Source organism: Littorina saxatilis, linkage group LG7 (assembly GCF_037325665.1).
Source record: "Littorina saxatilis isolate snail1 linkage group LG7, US_GU_Lsax_2.0, whole genome shotgun sequence".
Taxonomy (NCBI): Eukaryota; Metazoa; Mollusca; class Gastropoda; order Littorinimorpha; family Littorinidae; genus Littorina; species Littorina saxatilis.
Window position 1 is genome coordinate 40719005 of NC_090251.1, and position 19671 is coordinate 40738675.

Below are 19671 nucleotides of genomic sequence, written 5' to 3' on the forward strand. Positions count from 1 at the left end.
GTATTGATTTGTGGATTGTGCAATTAAGTCTACCCTTCAGCTGTTCTTTTTGCGAACATGATGTCCGTGCTCTTCCTGTAGGCTACATTTTAAACTGATTGCAGGTGATACAGATTTTTTTTTTAAAGTTTAGTAACCGTGCACGCAACAACAAGGAAACATTATTAAGAGAGTACCACTTTCTGCAGTTATTTGTTATTTTTGTTGTGTGTGTACTTTTGTTCTTGTGGTTGTTTTTTGTGGTTCTTTTTTCGTCTTATATATTTATTTGATTCATTGTATTTTTATTTGTTGGGAGTGGAGGGGGGCGGTTATTTGTAATTTTTTAGGAAAGAGGAGGGGGGAGAGAAAGAGAGAGACAAAGAGAGGTAGAGGTAGAGACAGAGAGATGGGGAAAAAAATCAACTATACCATACTTAAAACAGCAGACCATAACCCTAAGCATTTCGAACATAATTTGGTTGCAGGACTACACGGAATGATGGAGATCTTGGCCCCCATGTACCTGGGTCTCATCTGCATCATGGGGTGGCGAGCTGTGGCCCGGGTGCAGTTCTTCGACGACCTCTGGACGTGGACCAAGCTCTGCGGCTGCGCTGGCGCCATCTGCTTCATGATCTCCGACCTTCTCATTGCCGTCGACAAATTCGTCGTCGATGTTCCCTTCTCCCATCAGCTGATTATGGTGAGCTACTACGCTGCTCAGCTGCTCATTTCGTTGTCCGTTGTGGACAGCCAGGTGGAAGACATCATCCGTCTCCAGACCAAACACGACAACCCTGACGTTATCGACAACGCTAAGCGACACGTCAAGAGCCTTTCCCACCACCTCAACAAGGAGAACGTCAAGTACCAGTTGGAACATTTATCTACCACAGTTGATAACGTCAAGGAGAATTTGTCTCACAGGGTTGACTATGTCAAGGAGAATTTGTCGCACCGAGTTGATTCCGTCAAGGAGAATTTGTCGCACAGGGTTGACTCCGTCAAGGAGAATTTGTCGCACGGAGTTGACTGCGTCAAAGAGAATTTGTCGCACAGAGTTGATTATGTGAAAGAAAATCTGTCTCAGGGGGTAGACACAGTGAAGGATAGGATTGGTCACCTGTCTGATCAGATCACTGTTAGTAATGTTAAAGGTCAACTAGGACAGCTTGGTGGGCACATATCCAATCATTTTGCGGGGCAAAAGCGTGACTGAAAAAGCAATGCACACAAGAAGAATGTGGAGTCATGAAATGGTATTAACGTTTATTGTGTGAAAGAAATGTCAGGTGTTTGTGTTGAGATGTTAATTTTGATATGTGTGTGTGATGACTTGACATTGCTGTACGATGTATTAGAGGAAGTCTCCTGGGCTACTGGTGATATTGTTGGTGGACATCTTCAGCCATTATTGCTGATGCAACGCAGTTGAGACGAGAACACGCTTAGAAAAGAAGGTCAACAGCTTCTGAAGCTGACACTTTCATGATCTGATTCCGCACACCGTTCTTGATATTTTAAATACACAGTTCAGGGGAGAGGAGAGTAGATTTTTAAGGAGAGATACTTTTCTAACTGATCACAAGTATCAAAGAACTAATCTCACATATCTGACGAGAGTCCGCATTTTCAAAGTATTCTGCATTTATTCATTGAACCAGTGAAATGTCTTACACAGGCTGCTGTCTATGTCACTGACACATTGTACATGCTAGTTCAAAACCGGGATCAGACAGGAACATGAGATTGTAATAAGCATTGAGAAAAAATATATTGAGTTTGGTGATGTCATGAATTAGACGTTTGAAGAGAAGGTAAATCTACTAGTTTTATGTCTAGAAAACTGTTAAAAAAACACACACACACCACAAAAACATTTAAAATCCTACATTATTGAACATTTGCAAAGAAGTTTAATACAGTATTATGTTATGCATTTGTCAGCATGTCTGTATGTCCAGTAAATTATATGCTTGAACTTGCTGATGAATTAATGAATCACAGAAGGTCGTGGAACTGTCTTGCTGATATACATGAATGCACAAATTATACAAGAGGTGAAAAAGATAGAGATTGATATAGATGTTTGATATAGATATAGAGTGATAGCAGGTGTAATGTCAACTCAGACAGTGCTATTATTTTACAGAACCAAGGATTTTCTTTGTCCTGGCATTTTTTTTTTAATAATGACACCCTCGTAATAAAAAGGAAGATAGATAGGAGAGAAAGAGTCTGTATGTACATATATAGATGATGATTCAGAGGACTGAAATTTAAACACGGTTTACACTCAGGTTTTTTCTATTGGAGTGATTTATTTTTGATTTTGGTTTTGTGTGTGTTTGTTTTGTTGTTTGAATTGAACAATTTTGGTCAATATCCGCGGGATTGGTGTCATCTCATTAGAATTTACAGCCCTGGGCATTTACATGGTGCGAATTTGACGATCTGCACAAGTGTTGTTTATACAGGTGCAAGAAAAATATACTCCGATTTGATACAGTCAAGATTTCTCCATTCCAACTTTGTCTGTGTACATTCTGACTGTTTTTAATATTATTTGTAAATGTTTTAGAGCTTTGGCATGTTTTGCCATGCCAACAATACTTTTCTTATCACGTGTATTTTGCACACTCTTTAGCTCTCTTGTTTACACCAAAATGTACAGTAGTCGGTCAACATTTTCATGTTGTTTTGTGCGAGTTCACATACCATTGTGAGGGATGCTCTCTCATTGAAGCGACTCTCAACCTGCTACTGCAGTAACATCTGTCAAAACATTCTACTATTGAATATGAGTATGATTGCTTTGAAGGCTCGTGGAATTGTCTTTTGAGTGAGGTTTAGAGTACATTGTACTTAACGTATTGGAAAGGTTGCCATTGTTTATGGAGATTGATGTCAATAACTAATTTTTTTGATGTTGGATGTTTTTAACAGCCAGTAAAACTCTATGTACCCCAGAGTGATTTCGTTGAAATACACAATGTTTTTTGAATTTTTAAAAAAATTTGTGTTGTTTGTAATACAAGCAGGTGCTTTTCCGTTACAAACTGTGACTGTTTCAGTTGATTAGTACACGTATTTTACTCATTCTTTATGCATGTTGTCATGTCTTCGTTTTTCTCTTACTCAAACCCTTGTCTATATAATAGCAAGATCTAGATGTGGCACATTTCAGCACGTGTACGGGAACGTGTATGGGTAACGTCATCAAATCTAGTTTTTACGTCATGCATTTGCGAAGAGAAAAAAAGTGAGTCATGGGTGACGCAATATCTACACGTACACGTACATGTCTTTGCTACACGTTCGATCATCTAGAACACTGTAATGTATTGAAACTCAACTTTCCTTCTTTTAGCATGACATTGAGATGTACGATCTGTGTTGTCATTTCTCTTCTTGTCTTATCTTACTCTAACCATTAACCAAGCTTTTTTTCTTTCTCTCCCTTTTCTCTCTCCGTGTGAAAGACGTGTATTGAGATGTGAGAATGTGATTGAGGCATATAGTATAACCAGTCCTTGTCAAGATGTTATTACACCCCCGGTATAGGGGTGTGTATAGGTTTCACTCGATGTGTTTGTTTGTTTGTGTGTTTGTTTGTTTGTATGTTTGTATGTTTGTGTGTTTGTTTGTGTTCGCAAGTAGATCTCAAGAATGAACGGACCGATCGTCACCAAACTTGGTGAACAGGTTCTATACATTCCTGAGACGGTCCTTACAAAAATTGGGACCAGTCAAACACACGGTTAGGGAGTTATTGGTGGATTTTGGTTTTTTGGGGGGATCAACTACGGCATAACTCTTCCTTATCTTCTCCATGTTTTCAGCGTTTACCTCCCTTCCTTCGTATGGTGCACTACAGTAGGAGGGGCATCTTCGGATATTCCCGGCGTTCTGTTACTATTTTTAGAAGGTCACCGCAGTGTCCAGAACGTAAATTGGACCCGTAAATTATCCTCACTGTAAAAGTGCAAAGGTCGAATCAATTTATAGCCACGCGAAAAATACACTGTCATCTATCTCTCTATATATACGGCTTCTCTGTGTTTGTGTGTGTGTGTGTGTGTGTGTGTGTCTCTCTCTATGTGAGCAACACCTGTGAATTGTTCAGTTCTGTTTGTGATGTGGTCTGGCGGCTTTTGTGTATTTGTATGCACTGGCCTTCCTTTGAGAAGCCAGAACAGTTCAAAAGGGCTTAGAGATAAGCTCTAAATTGCTCAATCCTGAGCAGTGAGAATGGTTATTTCCCTTTGACCAACGGGGGTGTTTTTCCTATCGGAGGAATTTCTTGTTTATTAGTGTCTGCAATTTCTAGGTATTGTGACCTTTATTGGACAATGTCACTGCGAAATAGCTGTGGTTTAAACAAAACTCACAACAGGCTCTGTCAAACAGTTGAGTTAAAGAGTTTTCACATCTGTTTGCTAACAGTCAAACAGAACTGAACGGGACAAAACACGAAAACTACTGGACTAGTGACTGTGTAAGTGTGTGAGACAGAGAGCGATAGGGGGGGAGGGGGTATAGAGAGCACTTACTTTTGTATACATGTTAAATGTCGCAGCAGTGTTTTTGAATAAGTCATGACGACTGCGGAAAAGTGCACTTTTCTTCTGCTGTTAAAAACAATTTGATGTAACTAAGTCACACAAATTCATTATGAAAGCTTGGACGTCAGTGTCACTTAAAAATAATTATCAATGCTCTTTTTTTTATTATCTCATATTACTGCCACTATCAACGGATAATTGAAAATACAGGATATTTATTTTGCATTAATGTAAGAGATAATATTATTGTAATATGAATATTTGTGTGATGGATAAAGAAAAAGATGATCAATATGAAAAACTAAAACCAGGACGCATCGAGGGAAGAAATGTGCTTATGCCTGGTGTTATTATTGTGTACTAAGAAAAGTCTTGGTTCTCGATGATGATGATGATAATGATGATGATGATGATGATGATGATGATGATGATGATGATGATGATGATGATGATGATGATGATGATGATGTTGCACTATCAATGCAAAATTGATTTGTTTATGCCATTTGTACATGTACATGTAAATATTGGTTTATTTACCAACATTCATCTGGCCGAGTCAGATTTCTGTGTTCATTGTTATTGAAATGTCTTTGCCATTTTATTTTGCTGGATAGATAGTGGTAGATGTAAGAGAATTTTTGTTGTTGACATAGCACCTCTCAGTTAACTTTAGTAATTACATTTTTGGATTCAGGAAAACCACCCACCCCAGGCTCCGACTGAACTGATAGAACCAAGACCTTTTTTTTTTCTTTTCTTTGTGCTACATGAAGGGTCTTGTTTTTGTTTTTGTAGTGAGGGTTGCCAACCCACAACCCACAATACTCAGAAACATCATTGCTTTTTTGGGCCATCTCAATATCCGATTCAGGGGACAAAAACAAGTTGCTCAGTTTTGACTTTTATTTTATTCTGATATTTTTCACGTATATTTTATTTAGCTTTATTTTTTCCCTTTTAAATTTTTTTTGTTGGTTGTAAGCATACCATTGGTTGTTACTATCTGATCATATAACACAGAATTTTGTTTTTTCCACAGGTGACAATGCATCATGACATGTATAGTCTGTTTTGAAATGAAACTTAATTATGCTGGGTATTATGGAAAGTATTAAACTTGCCTAGGAGTTTCAGTGGACAAAAACATCCACAGTACAGATATTTCATCAGGGTTTTTTTTCATCCGCTTTCAATCTTTTTTGGAGCGATAACTTTTTGTGAAAAACAAATAGATTAAAGGCACACTCCTTCCTGTGAAAACAGTTCAGCTCAGTATCTCAGATCTGGCCAAGCTTTTACATTTTATCTCCCACAATTCCGAGAGGAATGGGTCACGTGAGATAGAACGCGGGAATACGTCACTGAACGAATGGTTTCCGTCCTGTGAAGACGTGTTGGTGCACTGTCTCTCTTGCTTTGCTTTCATTTTCCTCTAACCTTTCTCTGTACAAGTTTTAGTTGTAGGTTAGTTGAAGTGTATTGACTATTTTGATTGTTTATCATTGTGTCAACTTGCAAGGTAAGGAAACAGTTTGGAGTTTTCGGTGTTTGTTGGTTTTTTGAACCGGGAACTTGTTGTTTCGCGTATGAATTTTATTCGTCGAAGCTCACACATGGAAATGTTAGGCGTCAGTCGGCGCGTTCATTGTTTTTGCAGGTGTGACCTACTATATTTGGGTCAGTTGGGATCGTTACTTGTTTTTGCACGTGTGGCTTTTACATTAGATAAGATCCTCCCTGCACTTGGTCACACGGGCGCAGTGCCAGTGGTAAGACGTCGGCCTCCTAATCGGGAGGTCGTGAGTTGGAATTCCGGTCGCTGTTGGGTTAAGAGTGGAGATTTTTCTGATCTCCCAGGTCAACTTATGTGCAGACCTGCTAGTGACTTAACCCTCTTCGTGTGTACACGCAAGCACAAGACCAAGTGCGCACGGAAGAGATCCTGTAATCCATGTCGGAGTTCGGTGGGTTATGGAATCACAAAAATACCCAGCATGCCTACCCAACAAAAGCAGAGTAAAGCTGACTATGCTCTCAGTCTCAGAGTATAGTGTGCAGTGGGGAACCCAAATAGGCAAACAAGCTCACACGTCACCAGAATTTCTGGAACGCTGAAGAAGAAGAAGAAGGTCACACATTAAAAAATGCACAACCTGGGTGCTCACTTTGTACAGTGGGAATTTTGTGTGTGAATTAATCTTATGAATGCAACCAGTGTTTTTTTGTTGAGACGTTGGTCCATAAACCAATTGTCACTGAGCACAGAGAGCACCCAGGCTGTTTATTTTTGGTATGGGACTAAATGGAGGGAATTACATGTACCATGTAAAAGCCTGACCAGATCTGAGACAGTGGGTCAAACCGTTTTCTTGAGGAGTGTGCTTTTAACCCTCCCCGGTGGTCGTGGGTCCGTGTGGACCCAGAAGGGTGTTTAATTGCAAATATCTCTTAAACTAGTTGGAATTTTTTAAGAATGCCTCAGGCACCTAAAAAGCTCTGATGTCCTAAAATTTCAGCGAGAAGTAATAAAATAAAAAAAGGGTCATATTTAAACTACAAACATCGTGGGGCCGTGCGGACCCATGTTTCTCAAAGAAAGAAATGAGAAGCATTGGTCCGCATGGCCCCACGATGACTTCCGTGTGTAGTCGATAACCCGGACGGGCAAAGGTTAAATGGAAGGAAACATAAAGCACCCCTACCATAAAGAAGTTTATGAAACACTCTTGTTAGTCTTACCCAAAAGGATTAGATTTTTAACTAAAAATATGTATCTCAAGGAGCCGGGTATTTTTACAATGTACTGTGTTCAAAATAGACGTACTTAAGATTTTAAATTTATTCTGCGCCAGTAATTTTTTTCCCTAGTCCATAATTACTTTTCCTGACTGTAACCTCATTGTAATTTGGAATGCTAATTTCTTTGAAAAGTCTTAATGATGCAATTCTTGCATAAGAGTGCAGAAATCTGGCATTTACGACATAGTTTTACGAGAAGGATATCCTCTCTTTATTAGATTAGGGGTTACGTATGTCTTTTTCGTGTAACATGTAGCGATATTTTATTCAGGCTTATGGGCGGGGAAATAGCTCAGTTGGTAGCGGCGCTGGCTTCAAAACCAGTTGTCGCTATCCGCGTGGGTTCGATCCTCAAGTTTGGCGAGAGATTTATTTCAGTCAACTTTGTGCACTCTCCTTGGGTGTCCAAACATCCCCGTGTGCATGCATGCACACCCAAGTTCACAGCAAAAGTCTCAGGGCTTGGAAACATGTATACACGCATGCACACCCAAGTTCACAGCAAAAGTCTCAGGGCTTGGAAACATGTATACACGCATGCAGGAAAAAGAAGAAAAATATTAGATGCACTGTACTGTATGGCAGCTCCCTTTCCCCAGAGAGAAAGGAGAAAGTAGCCCGAAGTTCCATGAGGGTAACCTCACAGGACTATATGAAATCTGATCTTATCCTTACCTTATGCTTATGTGTTGGCCAGAATACATATACATCCGCTGAATACTTAGTGAAGTTTACTGTGTGATGTAAATGAAGATAATGCCTGGGTTTAATCTGTTTTATTAGTCAAAACAGGAAAAGTGATCAAGTCAATCGCTGTACATGTACAAAGTGTTTAAAGTAACATGACATTGAGGTTTTGTCCTATTTGTTGACAAATACATGCAAGTGCGAAGCGTTTTTAACCATTTTACATTACATTTGTGTGCAATGCCAATTTACAAATCACTTTGCGTTGTTTTGTCTGTATGTGTCTCAGATGCGGAGATTTTGATTGTCTTGCCATACACCCCCAAGCCCCTACCCGTATTTGTGCGAGGATAACTCAATTAGTCAAGAAATGGTTGATGGTGCTCCCATTACCATGAAGATGTTTTCGTTGCAGATACTTACTCGTGATGTTTTTTTTTTTAAATGTACATGTATTATATGTATATACCAAGGACTACTACTAGTAGTAGTCCTTGGTATATACAAATATCTATTTTCATCATTACACCTCTTCTTTGTCTCTTATATTTCGGTGAACTTTAAAAAATAAAGGAATGACCAAAACTGAGTGTGTGTGTGTGTTTGTGGTGTTCGACACGTATGTGCATGTGTGTACACGCTTGTATATATTTGTGTGCTGGAATGTGTGTGTGTCACTGTGTGTGTGTTTAAAGAGGTACACACTGTCAAAACAAGTAACAAGAGGATCAGGTTTATGATCAGTTTTACTTTCCCGGTTCAGTAATCACTCAATGATTAAGATGTTCATGATTAACAGCCACCATCACATACCTCCCCACACAATATCGTATTCACACACAGAGCAATTGCATGGGTGGGACTGAAAAACGTCATGAATCTTGAAGAATTTGTATAGTTAACAAGAAAAAACGTCACCACAGACATTACAAATCTGGATTTCCGGCATATACCAGAAGAATCCAACCCATGCAAATAAATCTGCGCTATTAAATATTGCCCTTGAAAAGAGAACCGTGAAAAGAAAGTATAAGTTTGCCAACTAGCTAAAAGTCTACATTGCATTCATGATGTTGAGAAGGGTCACAACAACTTCCATCAGTTATCTCCCTTTCTCTTTTTAAAGCGTTGCATCTTCACAGACAGAAGCTACCATAAACTGTTTATGTTAAGAAAGATAAGATTCATCAATGCATGACACACACACACACACACACACACACACACACACACACACACACACACACCAAAGAGTCAAAAGAAAACATACACAAATCTGTTATTGCTAGATTTTACCACAGCTGTCCCCCCAGAGTGCCCAATATGGCATGCTCAAGAACCAATACATGGAGATCTCAGAACGCCCCAAAAAGCCTGCTTGCTACCTACGGTGTATATATCTAGATTGTTTGTTTTTTAAACTGGCTTTCTGCAAGGTTTGAGCGTTTATAATTTCGAATAACTTGCTGTGGTTACTTTGCTTCATAACCAGGTGGAGTGGTTTTAATCACGTCACTGCAAAGTATTTCAAATCTGCATGCTCCAGATGTCTGAACGCAGGAATGTCACACCTAACCAGAAAGGTGAAGCAGTTTTGCTCACGGCACTGCAAAGCACTTCACATTCAGATGCTCATGATGTTCATGCGTTTGAATACTGCACACAACCAGAAATGCGTAGCAGTCATAGCCACACTTCTGCCAAGCACCCCCCATCTGACGTTCAAGTGTAAGGCAAGGCGCATTTTTCCCCTCGTCATGTGCTGAAGAGAGTTTTCTTGCTCTTTGTACTTGGAATGGTTCCCTTCTGCTTCAGTCTCCGCAGCGCCTCTCGCAGATGTTTAGGCTGCAAGGGTCCACTCTCTCCCAGTTCCTCCATCACATCAAGAGCTGAAAAACAGAGGTGATGATAATGATACAGTGGAACCCCACTTTTAAGACCCACCCCCCCCCCCCCCCCCCCAATTAAACCTCACTCCCTTTTAAAACCCTGATTTTCTGTTCATAACCTCTGTAAATTTACACCCATTTTTTTTACTCCCTCCTTTATAAGACCTGATTAACTCAGATTTTTCGAGGTCTTAACTGTCTTAACTCATTGTCTCCCAGGTACGGATATATCCGTACCCACTGATATGGCTCCATCTGACCAGGTACGGATATATCCGCTCAAACAGTTAGCTTCAGTCGCTTACTGTAACGTCGATCTAACGCCTGCATTCCAGCGAGTTGATACACAGTTACTACACAGTTACTACAATTCTGAGTGACCTGCTGCAGCACAGCTGGTCTCGGCCAATAAAAACTTGGTCAACATAGGTGGGGTAGAAAGTGTTAAAAGGGGGGGTTCCACCGTACAGTCTGACCTGTTTTTAACGACCACCCGAGGGACTGACCAAAAGTGGTCGTTAGAGACAGGTAGTCGCTATGGAAAGGAAAATCATTGAGAAGAAAACTTGTTCGGGATCCTTGGGAGTGGTCGTTTTGGGCAGGCGGTCGCTTTTGAGAGGTGGTCACAAGTGAAGGTTTGACTTCAATAACAAATACTCATTAACTTTTCCTTATGATAAGAGCTCATGGTGATGTACAAATAAAGGCCTGTTAGGTATGTAGATGCATATCAAATGTGATGAATCGTGATCTTTGTGCAATGTTTGGGGAATGAATCACTCCCTAACCAAATGCAGAATGTTTACCTCCATTCCCATAGGAATCTGAGGAATCTGAGGTCAGCTAGCATATGTATGCATGTTATCTGCAGCTGCAACCGCACGATCAATACCCTGAAGGACCCTCGTTATATAGAAGCAAACATCTTCAAATGTATCTTGAGGGAAGGGAGGTAACCGCTTCATTACTAAAGTGTGAAATGTGACATATTTGGTTCAACATTCAAAATTCACAAGACCGTTGCAGTTTTACAAGAGCTGATAAAATGAGGTGAAGATGACACTTTCGCCTGAAAATGACAACCAGAATTGTGGGTGTTCCATCTTTCCCCTTTTCACTTTAGTCACACATGACTTGGCAACTTTACTTTACTTTATTTGGTGTTTAACGTCGTTTTCAACCACGAAGGTTATATCGCGACGGGGAAAGGGGGGAGATGGGATAGAGCCACTTGTCAATTGTTTCTTGTTCACAAAAGCACTAATCAAAAATTTGCTCCAGGGGCTTGCAACGTAGTACAATATATTACCTTACTGGGAGAATGCAAGTTTCCAGTACAAAGGACTTAACATTTCTTACATGTATACTGCTTGACTAAAATCTTTACAAAAATTGACTTTATTCTATACAAGAAACACTTAACAAGGGTAAAAGGAGAAACAGAATCCGTTAGTCGCCTCTTACGACATGCTGGGGAGCATCGGGTAAATTCTTCCCCCTAACCCGCGGGGGGTACTTGGCAACTACACATAGACTATCAGCACGCACAAACACACACTCGTTCTTTACAGTAAAAGTGAGTCCGTGCCTTACCTTCTTCTACAACTTCACCAACAAAGACTTTGGAGATGCCCGACATAGCGATGACAACATTCTGGGAGATGCCACAGCCTGTGATGGACTGCATCAGCTGCATTTTTAAAACACACAACATTTTAATTGCATTATAATATATACACTCATATACATGGGCAACAGACTAGCACACAAAGACAGACAGACAGACAGACAGACAGACAGGCAGAGAAAGCAAGATGGTGAGACGAAAAGACAGACAGACAGACACAGCAGCCCCGAAAGTTAAAAACAATGGTGCACTAGCCAAAGGCTACTGTTTCTCAAAATTTACTATTTAGCCAGAGAGCAAATTTTACTCGCCAAACCAACCATTTGTTTCAGCAACTTTACTCGCATTTGGCGAGTAGATGAACATTTCAACTCGCCAGTTACATTTTTCTACTTGCCATGGCGAGTAAAATATTCGCCACTTTCACGGCTGCACAGAGATGGACGGCATCCCGTGATCAACTGCATTTTGAAAACACAAAAAATTGTATAACAATGTTTTAAGTTTAATTAACTGTTTTAGGCTACATATATTACATTGGCCTGCACACAGGCAAGAGGTAAGCTTACACAGCTAAAGAGAACAGCAACATGGTAAGACAGACAGGTAGTCACAGACACACATAGGCACAAACAGAGCTGGGGCATTTAAACTTTACGAGTCCAGCATGTTCATAACAACTAAGGGGCTCTAAATTCATGCACAAGTTTAAAACGTGCTTTACAAGGCCAATAAAAAGAAATCGGTGTTTCCGATTTCCCAAGTTTTCTTACTCTGGGTCACATACACCTGGGTCGTGTTCACAAAACTCCGGTGATGTCTTTCCTCCTGAATTTTTCTTTGTTTAATTGCTAGCCAAAGAAAAACAACACTTACCCGCCTGACTGCTGCTTTGGGGAACGCTGCTCGCCGATACATTTCATATCTGTTCAGCTGCTCCTCAGAGAAGTTGGACACCAGGATTCTGAAATCAGTGGCAACAGGAAAGTTCATCACACTAGTAGACCATAAAGAATTGCCTAAAATAAGCCAATTACTACCTGATAGGATCACAGCTATGGAACTCACAGTCACAGTCAAACAGGGTAAGAAACTATAAGAAAACTGGATCATGTGCATGAACTCTTTGTAAACACGTACTATAGTGGTTCCCCCTTTTAATTAAGACAACACCCTCCCCCCCCCCCCCCCCCCCCCCCAATACAAAACTGCCCCCTTTTAAGACCCTAATTTCTCAGATTGTTTGTTCACTCAGTCTGAAACGTTACCTCCATTTTAAGCCTCCCCCTTTTTTAAGGCCTGATTCGTTCAGATTTTTTGAAGTATTACTCTTACAAACGGAGATTCCATTGTTTGCCGTTTTACATGATCGAGCCATCAGTTTGATCAAACTATCAGCTTGGGCTTTCAGTTTGCTGTATGCGTGATTCACTCTAAGGGAGGCAACTACCCACAGTAAGCAGTGAAACTTAAAGTGAAAGCAAATAATATAAAGTTATCTCTAAGAGGATAAACAAGTCTTTACGGAGTAGTGGCTTTGAGAAACATCCTCATCAGTTTTTTCAAGTCATTTGAAATACAGTAAAAAGCCTTAGCAGAAATAAAAAATAAAAATAAAAACACTCTAAATCAGTTACAACAGACTTTCACGAAAACCAAGGCAGTCAGTCACTCACTGCATCTTAGTGCGTTCCTCTTCCTGTTTCTCTCGCTTCTTGATGTATTCCTTGATCTCTTCCTCACTCAGCCCATGTCTTCGCTTCTTCTCGGGAGGCTCGGCAGGCTGCTTGCCAGCACTGGCAGGCTTCTCTGGAGTGCTGCCAGAACTGCCTGGACCATCTTCTTGCCCACTGCGCTCTTCACTTCCCGATCTGAAAGACAAACAAAAAACATTTCAGCAAATTCAAAGACAAAATTCTGCGCTAAACACATTGATCTAACATGTTCACATGCGAGAGAGACCGACTTGGCTATAACTTAAAAGAAGGATATGAAAAGAATCTGAAACTCTTCAACAAAAGACAAAACACAAGTTGAGTGATATTTGGTTATTTTTGGCCCTTTCAAAACTCATGGTCAGGTACCCATGACACTAACTATCAGACTGTATCAAAATTAAACTGGCGAAGTCAAAACTCTGTGTTGAAGAGTTTCAGATTCTTTTCATATCCTCCTTTGTATCACATATGACCTGGATGAGTCATTTATTTATACTTAAATTATAGTTCTGATACTTTTATATATATAGAGAGAGAAATAGAGTATCAAAACTGTAGAAACATTTTATTTTTTTCTCCCTTTTCTTACACACACACACACACACACACACACACACACATAAGCACCCATTTCCTCCTCTCAATAACATTGAAGATTCTCCCCTGCTGCCCAGGGTTCTTACACATTCTGAAAACAACAACTGACAGGAGATGAATGACCCACACATTATATTTTAAGTCTATCTTAGTTATACCTGCTGTGTTTGCCAGACTTCTCCTCCTGTGAACTGCGTTCCTCACTGCTGTGTCGACTGCGTTTGGCTTTGGGTTCTTCAGATTCTGTTTTGCTGGTACTAGCACCACTGCTCTCCCCTGCAGTAGATGTTGATGGTTTGCTTGGGCTCGGAGACCGCTCCTTAGAGTTAGACTTGCTTGGTGACTTGGTCTCCATCCTCCAGACTGATTAAGGTAACAATCTGCAACAGAGCACAGCAAGACACTCTTGTCATTTAATTTTTATAACGTTAAAACAGCAACAAACAACAAAAAAGCAGAAAAAGGCAAATAGATGTGTGGTTTGATGTGCTTCAACAAACCCCCAAGCCCTACCACACACTAACATGAAAAATGCGTACATGTATTGTGCCACCTCCAAGGCATGCTTGCGTTCTCTCTGTCTCAACAAATCCTAGCGTTCCTCGCGGCAAGATTTGCCCGAGAAACACTACTTCCTCGCCCCACTCGCCAATTCTCACGTCAAAGAAACAGAGGTCTGTACGGATGCGTTTCATTTACAAATTACACAGTGTTTAGGAGCAAAAGATGTTAAACGTCGGCGCAACCAGGAAGGGAAACAACTATGTCGATCTTACGTATTTATTTATATGGGAGATTTATATAGCGCTTGACGTTCTCTAAGCGCTTTACATATTAATTTCTGCCGTGTGAGATGGAATTTTTTACACAATATATCACGCATTCACATCGGCCAGTAAATCTCAAGCCATTACGGCGAATATTTACTTTTCACAGCCTATTATTCCAAGTCACACAGGTATTTGGTGGACATTTTTTTCTATGCCTATACAATTTTGCCAGGAAAGACCCTTTTGTCAATCGTGGGATCTTTAACGTGCACACCCCAATGTAGTGTACACGAAGGGAACTCGGTTTTTCGTCTCATCCGAAAGACTAGCACTTGAACCCACCACCTGGGTTAGGAAAGGGGGAAGAAAATTGCTTACGCCCCGACCCAGGGTCGAACTCGCAACCTCTCGCTTCCGAGGTAAGTGCACTTACCACCCGGCCACCCTTTCCCTTTCCAACGTATACAATTTTTGCAAAGGGAGACAACCATAGCAGCTATTTTCTTCAATCAAAATCCAAACCAATTTAATTATTTATGCTTTATCTTAGAGCTCAATCCGTCAATTCATTTCACAAGAATTATTCTTTGCTTTGATAAAAATAATTTGATATATATGATTATGAGTGACTATTACTAGATCTACTGTAGTAGTAGTATTTGTGATAAGTATCCCAAATAAATCAAGAATGAATGCCACTGGATTATGAGCTATGAATTTACAACGCTAAATATCGACGTTGCCTTTAATTTTATCAAAACACTTTACTTGGTAAGTTGGTACACGAGCAAAAAATCTAAGGAAAATCATTGATGATCTGGAACGAAGCCCGTTTCTCCACTTGCAGAGCTATATTTGGATTTTTAAAACAAGCGGACAGAAGGATATAAACATCTGCGCAATACACTCACTTCGAAATTTCAGTGTTAGTTCTATTAGCTTTCGCACATTACAGTCAACTTGCTAGTAGAAACCGAACATAACCGGAAGTTGATGTTTGGATGTTTAGTCTAAAAAGTGACAGCGGGAAAAGAAAAATACAATGCTGACGAAGAAGCTCATCTAGACTAATGTCTGCAAAACTTCTCCCTTAAGCTTAAATATTTCCTGATTTTAGACTTTTGAAAAAATTGCTTCAGACGGGTTCAAGATCTCTTTTGTCAATGGAACTATTTCTAACTGATCTACGCCATTTCCGGTTATGAGTAATGTGGTTGTGGACCCAAGTTTCCATTTGTAGTCACTGACACAAATATCGTACGATACATCGGTACCACTTACAACCATTGCATGAAGGATTTACCGTGTAAACCGCTGTCATTTGGAGATTCAAGAATAAACTCCTGAAGGCCAGGGTAAGGATTACCGATTTTGTCAAATCCAACGTCTTTCAGCATCAGTATCCCGTTGTTAGGGGTCAAACCTGGGCATCTATAATCGTTCGGTTCGAATCTCTTGCTCACCTGTTTCACAGCTGAAGTGCCCGTCTGCTACAGTTTAGGAAAAAAGTGAATATTGATCTTCGGTTCATTCTCATGGACTCCAGATGTGTCGTGTAGGACGTGTGTGTTTCGATGTCCTGCTCGTTAGTTGTGCCCTGACAGCACTTTCTTGTGTTGTGCGAATGACGAAGAAAAGAAAAGAGATGGAAGCGGATCTCAATCTGGCCTGGCTTTCTTTGTTGACAATGTAAACACAGCCGGAAATACTGGGTTATTCCTTTGAATACATACTGTGCTTTACTTCGTTTAAATATATTTGCTGATCGAAAAAGATGCCATTAAACAAGTTATCTAGGAATCTGCTGGGAAAAAGCGAGGACACCAATTCATGCAGTGATCAAGTTCATGGGTCCGAAGTTTGTAGTGATGAGATCAAGAACTAAAAAGTCGACAATGTCATACTGTTTCCTTTCTTTGACAGATTTACTGTCCCAGACAGCGCTAGATCAGAAGGTCTCTTCTGTCGTGCAGATCAAAAAATCTTTTGAGATTATTTTGTGTGGGCAATTAACTAACCTATCACTATTTCAACGTTCATAGTACAGTTGAGGTAGTGATTAGGGTGGCTTTTTCCTGAAGCAGTATTGAGGATACCAATTTATTCTACAGAGATATGCTAGGGACCGTAACAATAATGATCATTTATGACCGTGGTTGCTAAACGGAAGAAGAAGACCGTAAATTTGGCATCTCTACCACGAACTGTACTAGTTTGAGTCCTGAAAGCGTTTGTGAATTTTGTTTAACAATGCTAGATAGAAATATTAGAATGATACATGCAGACAGATATTTTGGCCATTTTCCTACATTTTAATCTTCAAAAAGTAGAGTGATTCACTGATTACCAATACCTCAGAACTTTCAGACACATTCTATTGCTTTCTGAAATATGTCTCACAAGCATTAAAGCAATTGTTCATGTCTGGGAAAAAAGACAAACAAACAAAACACACAACAAAATTAACCAGAGCAGTTTGAAGAAAAAGGTTGTTAGAATGTTTCAAACTTTTTGTATGAAACACATGAGGAATCTTTCTGGTTTTGGCTTGTGAAGAATGTAAATTGTAATGGTAATTTCTTTGCATGCATAACACTTCTGTGGAAATTGAGAATACATGTGGAATAGTAAGGTGTGTTTTACCTTTAAAATCAACATAAATTAGGAACAGACTTACATTACAGTAGTCTTCTCTGATTAGTGGCACAAGGTTACAGGCATCACATTACTCTCAACACTTGTAATTGAAAGATGTTGATTAACATGTAATCAATTTTGACAGAGCTCTGTGGAAATACTGTGCTTTGGAAAGTTCAGGCGTTTGAAGGGATCCTTCATTCAGTCATAATTTCTTTATAATAATAATGATGACAACTTATATTGAGCGCACTACAGGTATCACGCACTATCAATGCTCTCCATATTTTATACATGTATGCATGTCTATGAATAAAAACACACTATTTCATTTTCAACATTAAATACATTAATACATTTTAGCAAAATAATAGAACAATAGATTTGAAATGACATCTGCTTTGTTATGTTACAGTTAATCTGTGAAACCAGGGAATACGTGTATTAACTATTAAACTATTTTAGGTAATACATGAATTAACTGGTTTTTTCCGTCAGTTAATTCATGTATTACCTAGTTAATACACGTATTCCCTGGTTTCACAGATTAACTGTAACATATAATGATATATATATATATACTTCTGATGTTTTATATATATATATATATCATAATAAGGCCTAAAAAAAAAAATAGGTGTGGTTACGGTAACCCGACCTACCCTATTTTTAGGGGCCGACCCTATAACTTTTTATTACATTTGTCAAAAAAAATATAAAATGAAAACAAGAAAACGAGTGCAGAAAACGCAATGAAAGCGAAAGCGCTCGAGTCGTCATGCAGACGACAGACGATGCAAGGGAAATTACTAAAAAGGCCCAACAGACGCTTGCCATGACAAAAATGGCGGCATCTTCTTCGGTTGCGAGTGCTTCACGCTTGGTTGCTCTGCTATTAAGAAAAAAAAGTGATTGCCTACCTTTCTACCCTATTTATTTTGGCTATGTTACCTTAACCACACCTGTTGGTTTTTTTGGCCTAATAATGATAATAATAATAATAATAATAATAATAATAATAATAATAATAATAATAATAAGGAATGATTGTGGTTGATCATCAGAAGCGGTTTTCTTCTACAAAAGTGTGTGTGTGTGTGAAAGAGAGAGAGATCGCTTGTGCCGCACAAAAAAAAAAAGGAAAATGTACCGGCTTGACCCTTGTGGTCCACCACAGTGTGTAACGAAAACCTTAGATGCCTCCATACCCTCTCCCCCCCCCCCCCCCTCCCCCCCTCCCCCTTCCCTCAAAGTTCCCCCTGCCGTGCCCTCAATGTCATCTTTTCTCAAGTTGAGGGCTTGCTTGGCAGGGAGTTGGAAGAATCCTGCCCATCAATGGAGACTGTGTGAGCTTAGGTTGTGAACTTTTTTAGTTTTTTTTTTGTGCCCATCAGTTGATGGAGAGTGTTTGGTGACAACTGTAGTAAAGTCCATGGAGAGTGTTTGGTGACAACTGTAGTCAAGTCCATGGAGAGTGTTTGGTGACAACTGTAGTAAAGTCCATGGAGAGTGTTTGGTGACAACTGTAGTCAAGTCCATGGAGAGTGTTTGGTGACGACTGTAGTCAAGTCCATGGAGAGTGGGATACTGAGTGTGTGATCTTCTGGTGTTAAAGGTTTTTTTACCTGTCAGCTTGAAACCCAGCGGAGCCTGTGAGACTTCACAGAGAAAGTGAATTTCATTGAATTAACGGATTATTTTTTTGTGCTGCTTCGACTGGCAGTATTGACCCAAGAGGTGAAGTGTCTTTGTACAGATTTGTTTGCTATTTCAAGCTCAAGTGGAGGTTTTACATCTGTGGATACATGTATTTCTTAGCAGTTTATTTGCTGATACTGTTATAAATTCAAAGAAACAAACAAAAGTGATTCCAAATCACCGACCAACCCTATTTTTTCCTCCCTGCCCTAAGAATTTTATTTTGATCCTTACAAAATAAGATTTTAAATTTTTTTTTAATTTAAATTAAAATGATAGTTATTGTTGGTGGTCTTTCAGTTTCAGCTAGAATGGTGAAGTTTTTTTTTTTTTAACTACACTGCTAAAGGTTCAACATTTTCAGGCATCATTTCCCGATTGAGTTTTGACAGTGTTGGAAATGTTCATCCCTCAGTCAAGTAAACCTGTCAAATCAAACAAATACGGAAATAATCAAATACATACATGTACATGTACGGTTTTCTGTACAATACAAAATGTTATGGAAGGCTTCAGCAAATAGGGCTTAAATGACCTGTCAATGATAAGTATCTTCAACAGAAATCAGTGACAGTGGGAATAATTGACATAATGAATGATGATGTATGTCAAATTATGTTCTTCTGCTTAATTACTTACATGCCTGTGAACTGCATTCTGTGACCTGTTTTTGACCTTTCACAAGCACTGCCATATCTT

The 19671-nt window shown here is 39.5% G+C and overlaps 3 protein-coding genes across 5 annotated transcripts in view; 2 read left to right on the forward strand and 1 right to left on the reverse strand.

The window, feature by feature from the left end:
* LOC138971476 (lysoplasmalogenase TMEM86A-like) overlaps positions 1–8625 on the forward strand; it is a 40625-nt gene extending 32000 nt beyond the window's left edge. For both annotated transcript variants that reach the window (XM_070344213.1, XM_070344212.1), the window contains one exon: positions 468–8625. In XM_070344213.1, coding sequence (XP_070200314.1) covers positions 468–1201 — 734 coding nt within the window. In that variant the 3' untranslated portion in view covers positions 1202–8625. The remainder of the gene's footprint in view (positions 1–467) is intronic.
* A 139-nt stretch (positions 8626–8764) lies between these two features.
* On the reverse strand, positions 8765–16260 carry LOC138971477 (transcription initiation factor TFIID subunit 11-like). Of its 2 annotated transcripts, none has more exons than XM_070344216.1 (6): positions 16101–16260; positions 14026–14247; positions 13229–13423; positions 12429–12516; positions 11519–11615; positions 8765–9925 (listed from the first exon to the last, which is right to left on the reverse strand). In XM_070344216.1, exons 2-6 carry the CDS (start codon positions 14220–14222, stop codon positions 9792–9794), a joined length of 711 nt encoding a protein of 236 aa, XP_070200317.1. In that variant the 5' UTR covers positions 14223–14247; positions 16101–16260; the 3' UTR covers positions 8765–9791. The 2 variants fall into 2 exon arrangements, with proteins under 2 accessions (XP_070200317.1, XP_070200316.1); XM_070344215.1 differs by lacking the exon at positions 16101–16260 and adding an exon at positions 15549–15639.
* LOC138971472 (serine/threonine-protein kinase 38-like) overlaps positions 15845–19671 on the forward strand; it is a 68714-nt gene continuing 64887 nt past the window's right edge. Inside the window, exon 1 of the mRNA XM_070344209.1 lies at positions 15845–15992. The gene's annotated coding sequence lies outside the window, so the exon portion shown is untranslated. The remainder of the gene's footprint in view (positions 15993–19671) is intronic.

What these genes read in the sequence shown, in the direction of transcription:
- LOC138971477 (XM_070344216.1), bottom strand. Translation starts at nt 14,222, where the DNA reads ATGGAGACCAAGTCACCAAGCAAGTCTAACTCTAAGGAGCGGTCTCCG. An exon ending in AAGTCTGGCAAACACAGCAG is followed by an intron (nt 13,424 to 14,025) that starts GTATAACTAAGA and finishes TTTGTCTTTCAG; the next exon opens with ATCGGGAAGTGAAGAGCGCA. An exon ending in TGGTGAAGTTGTAGAAGAAG is followed by an intron (nt 9,926 to 11,518) that starts GTAAGGCACGGA and finishes TCTGTTTTTCAG; the next exon opens with CTCTTGATGTGATGGAGGAA.